The sequence below is a fragment of the Gorilla gorilla genome, chromosome 1 (assembly GCF_029281585.2).
Source record: "Gorilla gorilla gorilla isolate KB3781 chromosome 1, NHGRI_mGorGor1-v2.1_pri, whole genome shotgun sequence".
Classification (NCBI taxonomy): Eukaryota; Metazoa; Chordata; class Mammalia; order Primates; family Hominidae; genus Gorilla; species Gorilla gorilla.
In genome coordinates this window covers 102,529,169-102,543,721 of record NC_073224.2, presented here as the reverse complement: position 1 = coordinate 102,543,721, position 14,553 = coordinate 102,529,169, and the positions used below count along the sequence as shown (strand labels likewise).

General features: G+C 47.3%; 2 protein-coding genes across 46 annotated transcripts in view; both read left to right on the top strand.

The window, feature by feature from the left end:
* The window catches only part of UBAP2L (ubiquitin associated protein 2 like), a 51,311-nt gene extending 45,497 nt beyond the window's left edge, over positions 1-5,814 (top strand). For 7 of the 44 annotated variants that reach the window (XM_063694694.1, XM_019023140.4, XM_063694688.1 and 4 more), the window contains exons 25-28: positions 800-867; positions 3,058-3,255; positions 3,663-3,713; positions 5,188-5,814. In XM_063694694.1, coding sequence (XP_063550764.1) covers positions 800-867; positions 3,058-3,255; positions 3,663-3,713; positions 5,188-5,226 — 356 coding nt within the window. In that variant the 3' untranslated portion in view covers positions 5,227-5,814. Of the gene's footprint in view, positions 1-799; positions 868-3,057; positions 3,256-3,662; positions 5,155-5,187 lie in introns of those variants that run through there. The other 37 variants (XM_055360272.2, XM_063694677.1, XM_055360267.2 and 34 more) reach the window with 8 other exon arrangements.
* Positions 5,815-6,729: 915 nt separating this feature from the next.
* Positions 6,730-10,164, top strand: HAX1 (HCLS1 associated protein X-1). 2 transcript variants are annotated; one of them, XM_004026783.4, is made up of 7 exons: positions 6,730-7,068; positions 7,624-7,886; positions 8,062-8,249; positions 9,236-9,287; positions 9,440-9,546; positions 9,679-9,769; positions 9,902-10,164. In XM_004026783.4, exons 1-7 carry the CDS (start codon positions 7,016-7,018, stop codon positions 9,985-9,987), a joined length of 840 nt encoding a protein of 279 aa, XP_004026832.1. In that variant the 5' UTR covers positions 6,730-7,015; the 3' UTR covers positions 9,988-10,164. The 2 variants fall into 2 exon arrangements, with proteins under 2 accessions (XP_004026832.1, XP_055216422.1); XM_055360447.2 differs by having other exon boundaries at positions 6,906-7,068; positions 7,768-7,886.
* The last annotated feature ends 4,389 nt before the right edge of the window (positions 10,165-14,553 follow it).

Here is a 14,553-nt window from a genome sequence, read left to right as displayed (position 1 = left end):
GGAGTTTTTTTCAATAGGAAATATGAGAGTTGGGGTATGAGAGCTTTTATCTTATGGAGAAGCTGAAGTTGTATACTGAAAATGACATGTGGTTTTTGTGTTCCACCTAGGCTATAGGAGATGGCCTACTCCTGTCTACCTATCCCTCCCCACCCCGCTACACTTAGGCTTAAATTTTGTACATGGAAATTGATCTTGATGCTAGGCCTTTATATCTTAAGTTTGAAGATTTAGCCTAGATGCTCCAAGACTAAAGAAGCTGGACTAATTGAGCTGAGGCTCTGAGAATGAGAGTGCCCTTGGGGATTAAAGTGGACTGCTCCTCTAGTACTTATGCAGTGGAGGCATGGATTTTGAGCCCAGAAATGTCACTTCAGGAAGAGAGAGGGCCAGACTGCCCCAGTCTCCAGGAATAAAACTGAGTGGCGTTTGGGTGGATCGATTTGAAATGGACATTAAAATTAAAAGTTTATTATATTCCTGCTAGACTTTGGCACAGAAGTGTTTTGAAAACAGTATATGCTAGTGAGGTTTGGTCATATCCCCTTGCCCACCAAAAAACAACTTACCTCACTCTCTCTCACGTATACTCAACACACACCTGGGAAGGGCCAAAGAACCCTTAGGGAGCTTTTGTTTCATGAACTCTTACCTCTCAGGACTAACTTGAAGCTGGAAAACCGACCAAAATTCCCTTGCATTGGTATAGCTAGAAAGGCTACAGATATCACCTCGTCTCAGGAATAAGGGCCAGGTAGCTAGCTGAGCTAATCCTCCTGTCTGTTTCCTCCTCCCCCAGGTGTTTCAGTCACCTCCAGTAACACGGGCGTGCCAGATATCTCGGGTTCTGTGTACTCCAAAACCCAGGTAGGTGCCTGGCTCTGGATAGAAGTGGAAAAGAGATAGACATAGAGAAGGTGGAGTTGCAATGGTAGAAATAACAGTGGACAAGAAGAACCCTAGGAGAGGTGGCAGGAAACCCATCCTACTTTTTCTAAATGAAAGGTCTTCTCTAGACTTCACTTCCTCTAAGAAGTTAAAATTTAGCCCTCTGAGAAAAAAAACGAGAAACGTAATAGGAAGGTAAAGCGTGGCAAATTGTTTAACGTGTCATGTAATTTACTGTGCAACTCTCCTGGCCCCTTTTCCTACCTACTCCCAACCTTTTTCGTAACTTTTCAAGAGAATAAGTATGAGAGTGACAGGAAACTAGTTCATTCCATTCTTTGAGTAAATCTATAACAGTGGGAGTGGGAAAGGAGACGACCTGGTAACTAATGAAGCATTTGAGTGATCCACAGGTTTGTTATGTTGCTTTTATCCCCCATCACCATAAATACTTAAAGTTTGCTATAAAGCACTGGGGGTCTGGGGGGGCACTTCATGCACAAGACCTTCAACACTTCAAATATCTCAGTATGTGTTTATTTCTTTTGAAATATCCAACGAGTTTTTTTTTTTTTTTGAGACGGAGTCTTGCCTTGTCACCCAGGCTAGAGTGCAGTGGTGTGATCTCGGCTCACTACAAACTCTGCCTCCTGGGTTTAAGCGGTTCTCCTGCCTCAGCCTCCTGAGTAGCTGGGATTACAGGTGCCCACCACCGCGCCTGCTAATTTTTGTATTTTTTAGTAGAGACGGGGTTTCACCATCTTGGCTAGGCTGGTCTCGAACTCCTGACATCATGATCCGCCCACCTTGGCCTCCCAAAGTGCTGGATTACAGGCGTGAGCCACTGCACCCAGCGGAGTTATTATTTTTGTAAGGAATATTGGAAGGGGTGGGGACACTATTGGTTTGCCTTTTTTTTTTTTTTTTTTTTTTTTTGGAGACAATCTCAAGAAGTCACCCAGGCTGGAGTGCAGTGGTGGAATCTCAGCCTTCTGAGTAGCTGGGGCTATAGGTGTACACCCCCAGGCCTGGCTAATTTTTGTATTTTTGTTTTTTGTTTGTTTTGTATTTTGTATTTTTGTTTTTTGGTAGATACAGGGTTTTGCCATGTTGCCCAGGCTCGTCTTGAACTCCTGGGCTCAAGCAATCCACCCGCCTTAGCTTCCCAAAAGTGCTGGGATTACAGATGTGAGCCATCATGCCCAGCCTGGAGTTCTAAGTTCGGATTTCATGATGTTCACATATGACATTCAGTTTTACAAAGTGCTTCCACATTTCATCCTCTTATTTGGTCTTTTTTTTTTTTTTTTTTTTTTTTTTTGAGACGGAGTTTCATTCTTGTTGCCCAGGCTGGAGTGCAATGGTGCGATCTGGGCTCACCATAACCTCCGCCTCTCGGGTTCAAGTGATTCTCCTGCCTCAGCCTCCCGAGTAGCTGGGATTACAGGCATGTGCCACTATGCCCGGGTAATTTTGTGTTTTTAGTAGAGACGGGGTTTCTTCATGTTTGTCAGGCTGGTCTCAAACTCCTGACCTCAGGTGATCCGCCTGCATTGGCCTCCCAAAATGCTGGGATTACAGGCGTGGGCCACTGCACCCAGCCTTTTTTTTTTTTTTTTCTTGAGATGGAGTCTCCCTCTGTCTCCCAGGCTGGAGTGCAGTGGCACAGTCTTGACTCACTGCAACCTCCACCTCCCAGGTTCAAGTGATTCTCCTGCCTCAGACTCCCAAGTAGCTGGATTACAGGTGCCCGCCACCATGCATGGCTAATTTTTGTATTTTTAGTAGAGACGGGGTTTCACCATATTGGCCAGACTGGTCTTAAACTCCTGACCTTGTGTGATCCACCCATCTTGGCCTCCCAAAGTGCTGGGATTACAGATGTGAGCCACCATGCCCAGCCTATTTGGTCTTTACAACAGGTTTGTAGCATCCCTGTTTTATATCTGAGGAAACTGAGGCTAAGAGATTGAGTAGTATGCCCAGGTTCACACAGTTCTTAAATAAGAGCAGAGCTGAGACTGAGACCTGAATATGTGACTTCAAGTGTACTGTGCCTTCTGTGACACCATGCTGCTTTCTGAGGGTCAGGGAGCTTGAGCTCAGGAAAAATCCCAAGACTAGTTTGCTGATCCCTTTTACTCTGTCTCCTCCTGGCCTCCTGGATAGCAGTCCTTTGAGAAACAAGGTTTTCATTCCGGTACTCCTGCTGCTTCCTTCAACCTGCCTTCAGCCCTAGGAAGTGGGGGCCCCATCAATCCGGCCACAGCTGCTGCCTACCCACCTGCCCCCTTTATGCACATTCTGACCCCCCATCAGCAGCCGCATTCTCAGATCCTTCACCATCACCTGCAGCAGGATGGCCAGGTAATAGCCCTTCCCCTTCTCTCCTTTCCCTTCCTCTTCCTTCCTATCCCTTAAAACTGCCTTCCCTTTCCTTTTCTTACCCTTCCTCACCACCACCTTCACCCAATCCCTCCCCAGCGCCAGTCATGGGCACACAGCACATACAGACACAAGCGCACATAACACGAGCGGCCGGCAAAGGAAATCTCAGAGAAGGGCCGGGTTGAAACCTTTTTTGCCCAATTCCTTTGGTGCCCTTCTCCTCCTGTGCCACAGTTGTCCTCATCCCATCAGACCTGGGTCACACCTTCCCTCTTTCCTCTCCCAGCCTTCCCTCTTCCCTGACATTTTAGCTTTCCCTTCTAATGGTGGAGTTCTATTGTCAAAGTTTGTCCCTTTATTTTCCATATATCCTGGTTCTGCCTCAGCTACCATATTTGCAGATGATTCTCTGTTGCCAGCGCCAGCAGGAGGAGCAGGTAATGAAATTGAATGATCATATGCTTGAACCCACTCCTTTTCAGTCCCCATTTCACCTTCACAGCCTCAGGGAACTTGAAAAGACTGCGCGGTCACAAATCGGGATACACAAACACAAACACCTTGCTGAGCTCTCTGGCCTCCCCTTCCTCTCTCCTCCTCCCCTCCCCAACACCCTCTTTATCTTTGTACCCTTCCCCAGCTGTGGAAAACATTCAGTTACCAAAATGGAAAAGATTCTTGGGGCAGCATCTGGAGCCTGAGGCCTCAGACTGCCTCTCATACCTGCCTGAAATGGGCTCACAGATGTGATGTGTGGTAGGGGTGGGGATCTGTGGGGCGATGCAAGTGGCCTCTTGAGAGCTCCATTATAGGTGGCTGGAGCTAGAATAAGGGCTTCCTTCCTCAAAGACAGCTTTCCAAATTGAGGCATTAATGGGGATCAATGGAAATGAAATTGCCTTGTGATCACCCATCTCCAAGAGCAGGGGAGAGAGGGGGTAGTGCAAGAATGTAGAATTGAAAATGAGTAGAACTAACTCACTACCTTGTCTCTAAAGGTATCTTGCCCTCTTCATCTTTTCCCTATTTAAAAGTCAAAAATGCCTTCCTGCTTGTAAGAAAGGGGCTTTAGCAGCTATGCAGACCAAATTTTCTATGGTTCTAATAGTAGTGAGGGGAATGGGAGAGCAACACAGTTTGCACATCTCCACCTGAAGATGTTACAAATTTGTACCACTAACTAGACACCTTTTTCCTCCTCATGATCCTCCCATTCCCCTGCAGACGGGCAGCGGGCAACGTAGCCAGACCAGCTCCATCCCGCAGAAGCCCCAGACCAACAAGTCTGCCTACAACAGCTACAGCTGGGGGGCCAACTGAGGCCCTGACCCTCTTCTCCCGGTCCCATCTTCTGAGAGGGCTTCTCAGCCTGGAAACTATGGAAACAGCATCAAAGAGAAAGGAATGTGGGGGGTTTCCGCTGCCCCCCACCCCCAGCGGCCCACCCCATGCCTCAGCTTCATGTCTGTCCCATTCCTATACCATCCCCACCCTGTTGTATGTATTATAGGATTTGTATTTTCTCCTTTTTTTCCCCCCTTCCATTCCTTCTCCCCTCTTGCATTCAAGATTATGAAACTTTGCTATGGGCCCTGCACTTCCTTTGCTTCCTCCTGTTCACCCTGGTGGTGTACAGATGAGGTGGGGAGGTGGGACCCCCAAATATATATCAGCCCAACAGCCCTAAGTCTCCTTCTTTATTATTAGGAAAACAACAACAACAACAACAAACAAAAAAATGGCGTCATGAATATGAACAGCATTGTCAGATGAATTAGTTGAAGTGGTTTTTTTTTTGTTTGTTTTTTTTTTTTTTTGTACTGTGTCCTCAAATTTAATGGATTAATGTGTCTTGTATATATAAAAAGAAAACCTCTACCTTCAGCCTCTGCCTATTCTTGCTCCGTCTAGGACATCCTCAATTTCGTCGATGACCAGCTTGGTGAATAAGTATTACTGTACCAACTGGGCCTCCTCTAGCAGGCCCCTGAAGGCAGTGGAATAAAATGAAATCTTCGCCCTTTAAGAACTCCTGACCTTAATGTGGTAGTAGTATCTTGTCCTTGAGGGGATTTCCTTCCCCTCACCCCTAAGACTTTCACAACCTGGTGACTGGAAAGAACCACCACAAATCTTCATTTCCTCCAGAAACTGCTACATCTACAGCCGATTTCAGGCAGTAAAGGGAGAGGGATAGAGGAGATTGGGTGGAAAATGGAGAGGATCAAGAAGGAGCTGAGACCATTTCAAAGAAAAAAAAAAAAATGCTTTATAGAGTTTTAAGTATGACTTAGATGGGTCCAGGCAAATAAACTAAAAAGAAGTGAAGGCAACATGTATCGTCTGGCAGAACTAAATTTTGGAGTGGGGTGAGGGATGAAAGACTACATATTGGGTACAGTGTACACTGCTCGGGTGATGGGTGCACTAAAGTCGCAGAAATCACTAAAGAACTCATCCATGTAACCAAACACCACCTGTACCCCAAAAACGAAATAAAAAAACAAAACCTTGGGGCCCATTCCCCCTAGGAATGGACTACTGTAGTAGTTGCTTCTTGGATGCTTCTCTGTAACATAGCTATACCCAATTCTTTGAAAAAGAATCTAGAGCAAGGTCTGGCTTGGGGATGGGGTACAAGGAGAGACAGGTCTTGGAGAGGTTTTGAACAAAACAAAAAAAGGAATGAGGACAGGCGCTTTGGGAGGCTGAGTTGGGCGGATCACCTTAGGTCAGGAGTTCGAGACCAGCCTGGTCAACATGGTGAAACCCCGTCTCTACAAAAAAAAGAAAAGTAGCCGGGCGTGGAGGCGCATGACTAATCCCAGGTACTCGGGAGGCTGAGACAGGAGAGAACCTGGGAGGCGAAGGTTGCAGTGAGCCGACATGGTGCCACAGCACTCCAGCCTGGGAAACGTGAGAGAGAACTTTCTCAAAAAAAAAAAAAAAAAAAAGATACCAAAGGGATACTTCTTTATAGCCCCCAATTTGTTCCTTCTCAGGACTCAACTAGCTTCCCTTCCCTTGCTTTCTTAAAAATCCTTTGTCTTGCTGGTTGCAGAGCCTGCTTAGAAAAAAGAATCCTATATGGTTATAACAAACTCCCTATTAGCTAGAGAGGTGGAGGAAGTTAAGTCCATGCGTCTCTTATGTCTTGATCTCTTCTCTGGGGAATTCAATACTAGAAGGAGCTTGGAAAAGCATTTTGTTCATCCCTCTAACAGCAGACATCACCCAGGTCAGTTACAAAGAACGCCCGAGTAAGGGGCGAGGTGGCTTCTGTGAGGCTGGCCAGCCCCGCGGGTGGGGAGGTTGAGGGACGCCCTCAAGTCGGTCCATTTGTGCGGCTGGGCTGCCCTCTGGCGGCTTTATCCGGGTGCCATCCAGAGTCAAACCCTCGAAATCGCTTTTCGGACTGAGTTGGTCTGCAGAAAGAAGAACAGATTTAGGAGGAAGGCGGTCATAGGAAACTGAAAGTGCGTCACGCCCACTCCCGTCACGGAAACTGGTCTCTGAAAGGTGGGGTAAAGATAAAGCCTTTCAAATTTGAGGAAGACCTTCGGTCCCGCCTCCATTTCACGTCCGGCTTACCGTCGTTTACGACAGTGTCAGGATCGCGGGCTTGCTTTCCGGTAGCGTGGGCTGACGCCTCGCTCAATTTCTCACAGGGCTGCGCAGGTTTCCCCCTTCTGCGAATGGACCACTGGAGGGGTTCAAAGGTTCGCGTCCCAGTACGGGAATGAGCCTCTTTGATCTCTTCCGGGGCTTTTTCGGCTTTCCTGGACCTCGGAGGTGAGAGTAGGTCCGGCTCGGACAAGGGTGGGGGTCGTCTGAGGGGAGCTTGACCCCTACGTCTTATTTTTGGAAAAACATCCTCTGTCCCACTCCTTCAACTCCTGCAGAGAGGACAGAAGTCGCAACATTGAACACTCACCCCGCCACAGTAACCAAGGCGGTCATTAAGAGGAGAAACAGCAAACTAAGCCTTTCTCCAACCTGGGGTGATGCAACAGGGACCCGGGCGGGGAAGACAATGAGGGTCTGGGGAATAGGACAGTGAGCAAGTGAGCAGGACCTTGGGAGAGAGAGGAGGGACTGGGGCACACTGAAGAAAAACTGGGGGAAGGTGTATGAAGGGAGCTGCGAGCTGAGGTCTGACTTTGATTAAAAAAAAAAAAAAAAAGAACTGTCAGCCATTGTATTAATGTTTTGATGTGGCAGCCAGTCCTCCGACCCTCTCCCTAGCTTCCCAGACCCCTTGCTCTTGTCTCACTTTGCCACCCATGAGTTGATTTAATGGTTTAAATCGTGCTGAAATATTGGTGGCCAATCTGCCTCCACTCTCAGCCACAGAGATCCCTTTTTTGGAGGGATGACTCGAGATGAAGATGATGATGAGGAAGAAGAGGAAGAAGGGGGCTCATGGGGCCGTGGGAACCCAAGGTTCCATAGTCCTCAGCAACCCCCTGAGGAATTTGGCTTCGGCTTCAGCTTCAGCCCAGGAGGAGGGATACGTTTCCACGATAACTTCGGCTTTGATGACCTAGTACGAGATTTCAATAGCATCTTCAGCGATATGGGGGCCTGGACCTTGCCTTCCCATCCTCCTGGTGTGTGGCTTTCCCTAAGGGGCAACCTGTGGTTTCTGGTGGGTTGGTGGGTGAAATAAAGAGCCTGCAGGGAGTAGCTGGGGGATGGGAAGTGTGAGAAGACTGACGATTTCAGGGAGATTAATAGAGCCCAAGTCCTTTCCCATCCCAGCAAACACCTGCCACCTTTCTGCAGAACTTCCAGGTCCTGAGTCAGAGACACCTGGTGAGAGACTACGGGAGGGACAGACACTTCGGGACTCAATGCTTAAGTATCCAGATAGTCACCAGCCCAGGATCTTTGGGGGGGTCTTGGAGAGTGATGCAAGAAGTGAATCCCCCCAACCAGCACCAGACTGGGGCTCCCAGAGGCCATTTCATAGGGTGAGTATCCCATCTGGTCCTGAAGTGAGAGCTTGTGAGAGACCACTAATAAAGTGCAAAGACTGGCTGGGTGCAGTGGCTCACGCCTGTAATCCCAGCACTTTGGGAGGCCGAGGTGGGCATATCACCAGAGGTCAGGAGTTGGAGACCAGCCTAGTCAACATGGTGAAACCCCGTCTCTACTAAAAATACAAAAAATTAGCCGGGCATGGTGGCAGGTTCCTGTAATGCCAGTTACTCAGGAGGCTGAGGCAGGAGAATTGGTTGAACCCAGGAGGTGGAGACTCCATCTCAAAAATTGTTTGAGACCCAGCCTTGCTCTGTTGCCCAGGCTGTAGTGCAGTGGCACAATCTCAGCTCACTGCAACCTCCAATTCCCAGGTTCAAGTGATTCTCCTGTCTCAGCCTCCTGAGTAGCTGGGATTACAGTCGCCTGCCAAACGCCCAGCTAATTTTTGTTTTTAGTAGAGACGGCGTTTCACCATGTTGGCCAGGCTGCTTTTGAGCTCCTGACCTCAGGTGATCCACCCACCTCGGCCTCCCAAAGTGCTGGAATTACAAGTGTGAGCCATCATGCCTGGCCAAAGATTGCAATTCTTGTTTGAATCTGATAGCCTTGGGTTGGAATCCTAAGCCCTCCATTTAGTGTTTTCTGTTTTCTATATTAAGCTTGTGGGATTTTCTTTGGGGGGAGATGGGTGTTCTGTTTCTTTTAAAAAACAAAAACAAAAAAACACCACTGGTCTAGATAATTCTTGGATAAGGCAGGATTGTGCACAGAGGATAGGAATATATCAGTTCAGGAAGTCTTTCTGGTAGAAGAATACATAAAACAGCCAGGAAGGAGTGTGTAAATAAGGCTATTCTGAATGGAATTATCTCTCCTGCGGAAGGGGGTTTTGGAGCTCGGGAGTAGTTTGAGGTCTATGACCTTTCAAGTTTCAGATTGGAAGGTGTCTTTTCACTTACTATGGTTTCTTCTGCAGTTTGATGATGTATGGCCTACGGACCCCCATCCTAGAACCAGAGAGGACAATGGTAAGTCTGGAGGAAGGGGAAGTTTACCAGCCTTTTGTTATTCTTCTGAAGTTCTGTGTGTTCTCCCTCCCTGAAGTTTCTTCCTGTACACTTGTCTCCTTTTTTCCTTTGGACTCTTTCTCTCCTGCTTCTTCATCTCTCTGCTCTTCCAGATCTTGATTCCCAGGTTTCCCAGGAGGGTCTTGGCCCGGTTCTACAGCCCCAGCCCAAATCCTATTTCAAGAGTATCTCTGTGACCAAGATCACTAAACCAGATGGGGTGAGTTGAAAGAAAGAGGTAAAGGAAAGTATGGCCAGGGAACGAATGCCCTGAAACAGGGATCTGTGTAAAGAAACTGCTGAGCATAACCTTTAGTGACGTTCGGAATATGGTGGGGACTTCTCTTTGTAGATAGTGGAGGAGCGCCGGACTGTGGTGGACAGTGAGGGCCGGACAGAGACTACAGTAACCCGACATGAAGCAGATAGCAGTCCTAGGGGTGGTAAGTTAAAAGACAAAGGGGTTCATCTCAAGATTCCTTGGGGAAGGGAAATCTTACTCTTCTACCCTTGTCCTTTGCTTCTGCCTAGTCTCTTTCATTTAGCCTATTTACATGTATGACTTTCTTCCTTAGATCCAGAATCACCAAGACCTCCAGCCCTGGATGATGCCTTTTCCATCCTGGACTTACTCCTAGGACGTTGGTTCCGGTCCCGGTAGCCTTGTTAACCCTCAGAGGCCTTCAAGTCCTTTCCACCTCTCACCCATTGCCCACCATTAATAAGCTTAGCTTCTCCTCTTGCCACCTCAGGGGCTTGGATATGTGGAATAGTGAATTGGGGGCATGTCAGTTTGTCACTCACCCAAACTGACCAATAAAACCTTTATTTATGCTAATTCTTTGTCTTGGTTTTGTCAAGGCTATTTCAGTTTCTAGAACCATCCAACACTTCCGAAATTATCTTGGTCCTCTACCTTCTCCTTATTCCTTAATTTTTTATTCTGCATCTAAAACCTGATTTCATAAGTAAGGGTCAGGCACAAGTAGAAAATGATTTTTCTTTCTCAAGCAAGAAAAAGAAAAAAAAGAGGCCGGGCTCGTTGGCTCATGCCTGTAATCCCAGCACTTTGGGAGGCTGAGGTGGGCAGATCACTTGAGGTAAGGAGTTCAAGACCAGCCTGGCCAATGTGGTGAAACTCCGTCTCTACTAAAAATACAAAAATTAGCTGGGCATGGTGGCGGGTGCCTGTAATCCCAGGCTAGGGCAGGAGAACCGCTTGAACCTGGTAGGAGGAGGTTGCAGTGAGCCGAGATCACGCCATTGCACTCCAGTGTGGGCGACAAGAGCGAAGCTCCATCCCAAAAAAAAAAAAAAAGAAAAGAAAAAGAAAAATGATTTTTCTTACTGAGGAGATGACTAGAAATAATTTCAGGAAAATTTCTAGAGAGGGATACATCAGATTCCCAAAAAAAGGGTGTGGGTGTGGAAGTAGGGGTTAACTGCTTCCCTGAGTGTGGGATCACTGACTGGAGAATTCATGAAGTAACTGAGGAAGCACATGGGTAAATTTTCATTACTTTACTGGCCTTAAAAAGTTGTTATGTGGCTGGGCGTGGTGGCTCACGCCTGTAATCCCAGCACTTGGGAGGCCGAGGCAGATGGATCACATGAAGTCAGGAGTTCGAGATTAGCCTGACCAATACTAAAAATACAAAAATTAGCCAGATGTGGTGGCACATGTTTGTAATCCCAGCTACTTGGGAGGCTGAGGTAGGAGAATTGCTGGAACTCAGGAGGTGGAGGTTGCAGTGAGCCATGATCATGCCATTGCACTCCAGCTTGAGCAACAAGAACGAAATTCCATCTCAAAAAATTGTTATGTATGTTAGAGAAAATAACACCTGGCACAAACGTTACTAGGTCCTTTTTTCTTTTTGAGGCAGGGTCTCATTCTGTCACACAGGCTGGAGTGTAGGGGGCGATGTTGGCCCACTGTAGCCTCGACCTGGGCTCAGTCCTCCCACCTCAGCCTCCTGAGTAGCTGGGACTACAGGCATACACCACCATGCCTAGCTAATTTTTTTTTCTCAGTTTTTGTCCTTTTATTATTATTTTTATTTTGTATTTTTTATAGAGATGGAGTTTTGCCATGTTGCCCAGGCTTCCTTTTCTCATTATAAAAGTTTTTAACCAGGTGTGTTAGACTGTACCTATCATCCTAGCTACTTGGGAGGCTGAGATAGGAGGATTACTTGAGCCCAGGAGGCAGAGGCAACATAGCAAGATCCTATTTCTAAAAAAAAAATATATATATATATATATATTTTGAGATGGACTCTCGCTTTGTCACCCAGGCTGGAGTGCAGTGGCGCAATCTCAGCTCACTGCAACCTCTGCCTCCCGCGTTCAAGCGATTCTGCTGCCTCAGCCTCCCGAGTAGCTGGGACTACAGGCACGTGCTACCACACCCAGCTAATTTTTGTATTTTTAGTAGAGACAGGGTTTCACCATGTTGGCCAGGCTGGTCTCGATCTCTTGACCTTGTGATCCGCCTGCCTCAGCCTCCCAAAGTGCTGGGATTACAGGCGTGAGCCACCACGCCCTGCAAAATATTTTTAAAAAATTAGCTGAGCAGGCTTGGCATCGTTGCTCACACCTATAATCCCAGCACTTTGGGAGGCTGAGGCGGGCGGATCACTTGAGGTCAGGAGTTCAAGCAGGCTGGGCACTGTGGTTCACACTTGTAATCCCAACACTTTGGGAGGCCAAGGTGGGCAGATCACTTGACGTCAGGAGTTCGAGACCAGCCTGGCCAACATGGTGAAACCCCAACTCTACTAAAAATACAAAAATTAGCTGGGTGGGGTGGTGCACACTTGTAATCCCAGCTACTTAGGAGGCTGAGGCGGGAGGATCATTTTAACCCAGGAGGTGGAAGTTGCAGTGAGCTGAGATTGTGCTGCTGCACTCCAGCCTGGTTGACAGAGCGAGACTCCATCTCAAAAAACATAAATAAATAAATTAGCTGAGCATGGTGGCCCACATCTGTAGTCTCAGCTATTCAGGAGGCTAAAACAGGAGGATCCCTGGAGGCTGGAGTTCGAGGCTGCAGTGATCTATGATCACACCACTGCATTCCAGCCTGGATGACAGAGTGAGACCCGATCACAACAACAAAAGTTTTTAGTACTATGGTTAAGAGGGGCAAATCTGGGGCCAGTCACAGTGGCTCACACCTGTAATCTCAACACTTTGGGAGGCTGAGCGGAGAGGATCAATTGAGACCAGCCTGGGCAACATAGGGAAACCCTGTCTCTACAAAAAAAATTTAAAATTAGCTGGGCATGGTGGTGCATGCCTGTAGTCCCAGCTACCCAGGGGTCTGAGGTGGGACAATGTCGAGCCCATGAGGTCAAGGATGCAGTGAGCCATGACCATGCTGCTGCACTCCAGCCTGGGCAACAAAGTGAGACTGTCTGAAAAAAAAAGGCCGAGAGTGGTGGCTCGCACCTGTAATCCCAGTACTTTGGGAGGCCAAGATGGGCGGATAACTTGCTGTCTCTGCTAAAAATACAAAAATTAGCCAGGCAAGGTAGTACGGGCCTGTAATCTCAGCTACTCGGAAGGCTGAGGCACGAGAATCACTTGAACCCGGGAGGCAGAGGTTGCAGTGAGCCGAGATTGCACCATACACTCCAGCCTGGGTAACAGAGCAAGACTCCGTCTCAAAATATAAAATAAAAAATAAATATTAAAAAAAAAAAAAGAGTGGTGGCCGGGTGTGGTGGCTCACGCCTGTAATCCCAGCACTTTGGGAGGCTGAGGTGGGTGGATCGCCTGAGGTGAGGAGTTCGAGGCCAGCCTGGCCAATATAGTGAAATCCTGTCTCTACTAAAAATACAAAAAATTAGCTGGGTGTGGGGGCGGGCGCCTGTAATCCCAGCTACTAGGGAGGCTAAGGCAGGAGACCCTCTTGAACCCAGGAGATGGAGGTTGCAGTGAGCAGAGATTGTGCCACTGCACTTCAGCCTGGGCGACAAGAGTGAAATTCCATCTCAAAAAAAAAAAAAAAGAGAGTGGTAAATCTTACATATTTATTTACTTCTGTTTCCTCTGGAAATCCCACTAAATTATGACAAAGGGATTTCTCTAAAGAGGTATATCACAAGAACAAAGGACAGGAGATGATAGTAATGAAGCTCTGTCTTTTAATTCTCTATTGTATCTTTTGGTGAACAGAAGTTGATTTATTGTAGCCTAATTTATCTTTATAAGTTTGTGTTTTACGTTTAGGTTTTTAGACCTACCTGGAATTTTTGTTTGTATATGGTATTAATTTGGGTCCAATCTGGAAAAAATACGCACAAATTTATAAATATTTGTTTTTAAAAAACAAGGTTGGGCACTGTGTCTCCCGCTGGTAATTCCAGCACTTTGGGAGGGATAGGTGGGAGGACTGCTTGAGCACAGGAGTTTAAGACCAGCCTGGGCAACAAAGTGAGACCCCCCCCCCCCATCTGTACAAAATAAAAATTAAAAAATTAGTGGGGCATGCTGGCATGTGCCTGTAATCCCAGCCACTGGGGAGGCTAGGGCAGGAGAATCACTTGAGCCCAGGAGTTTGAGGCTGCAGTGAGCCATGATCACGCCACTGCACTCCAGGGTGTCAGAGCAAGACCCTATCTCAAAAAATAAATAGGCTGGGTGCAGTGGCTCATGCCTGTAATCCCAGCACTTTCGGAGGCCAAGGCGGGTGGATCACGAGGTCAGGAGTTCAAGACCAGCCTGACCAACATAGTGAAACCTCGTCTCTACTAAAAATACAAAAATTAGCTAGGTGTGGTGGCGCACACCTGTAATCCCAGCTACTCAGGAGGCTGAGGCAGGAGAATCACTTGAACCCAGGAGGCAGAGGTTGCAGTAAGCAGAGATCATGCCACTGCACTCCAGCCTGGGCGAGAGAGTGAGACTCTGCCTCAAAAAATAAATAAATAAATAAATAAATAAATAAATAAATAAGTAAATAAATAAATAGGCCGGGTACAGTGGGTCACGCCTGTAATCTCAGCCCTTTGGGAGGCTGAGGCAGGTGGATTACCTGAGGTCAGGAGTTCAAAACCAGCCTGGCCAGCACGGTGAAACCCCATCTCTACTAAAAATACAAAATTAGCCGGGCATGGTGGTGGGCACCTGTGATCCCAGGTAAAAATAAATAAATAAATAAAACAGCCCCAAAACAATAGCAACAACAACACACACACATGCACACACACAACTGTACTGG

Excerpts from the sequence above, each read along its gene's own strand:
- HAX1 (XM_004026783.4), top strand. The coding sequence starts at position 7,016 with ATGAGCCTCTTTGATCTCTTCCGGGGCTTTTTCGGCTTTCCTGGACCT. Across the intron at positions 8,250-9,235 it reads CCCAGAGGCCATTTCATAGG|TTTGATGATGTATGGCCTAC; the intron begins GTGAGTATCCCA and ends TTTCTTCTGCAG. Across the intron at positions 9,770-9,901 it reads AGATAGCAGTCCTAGGGGTG|ATCCAGAATCACCAAGACCT; the intron begins GTAAGTTAAAAG and ends TTTCTTCCTTAG.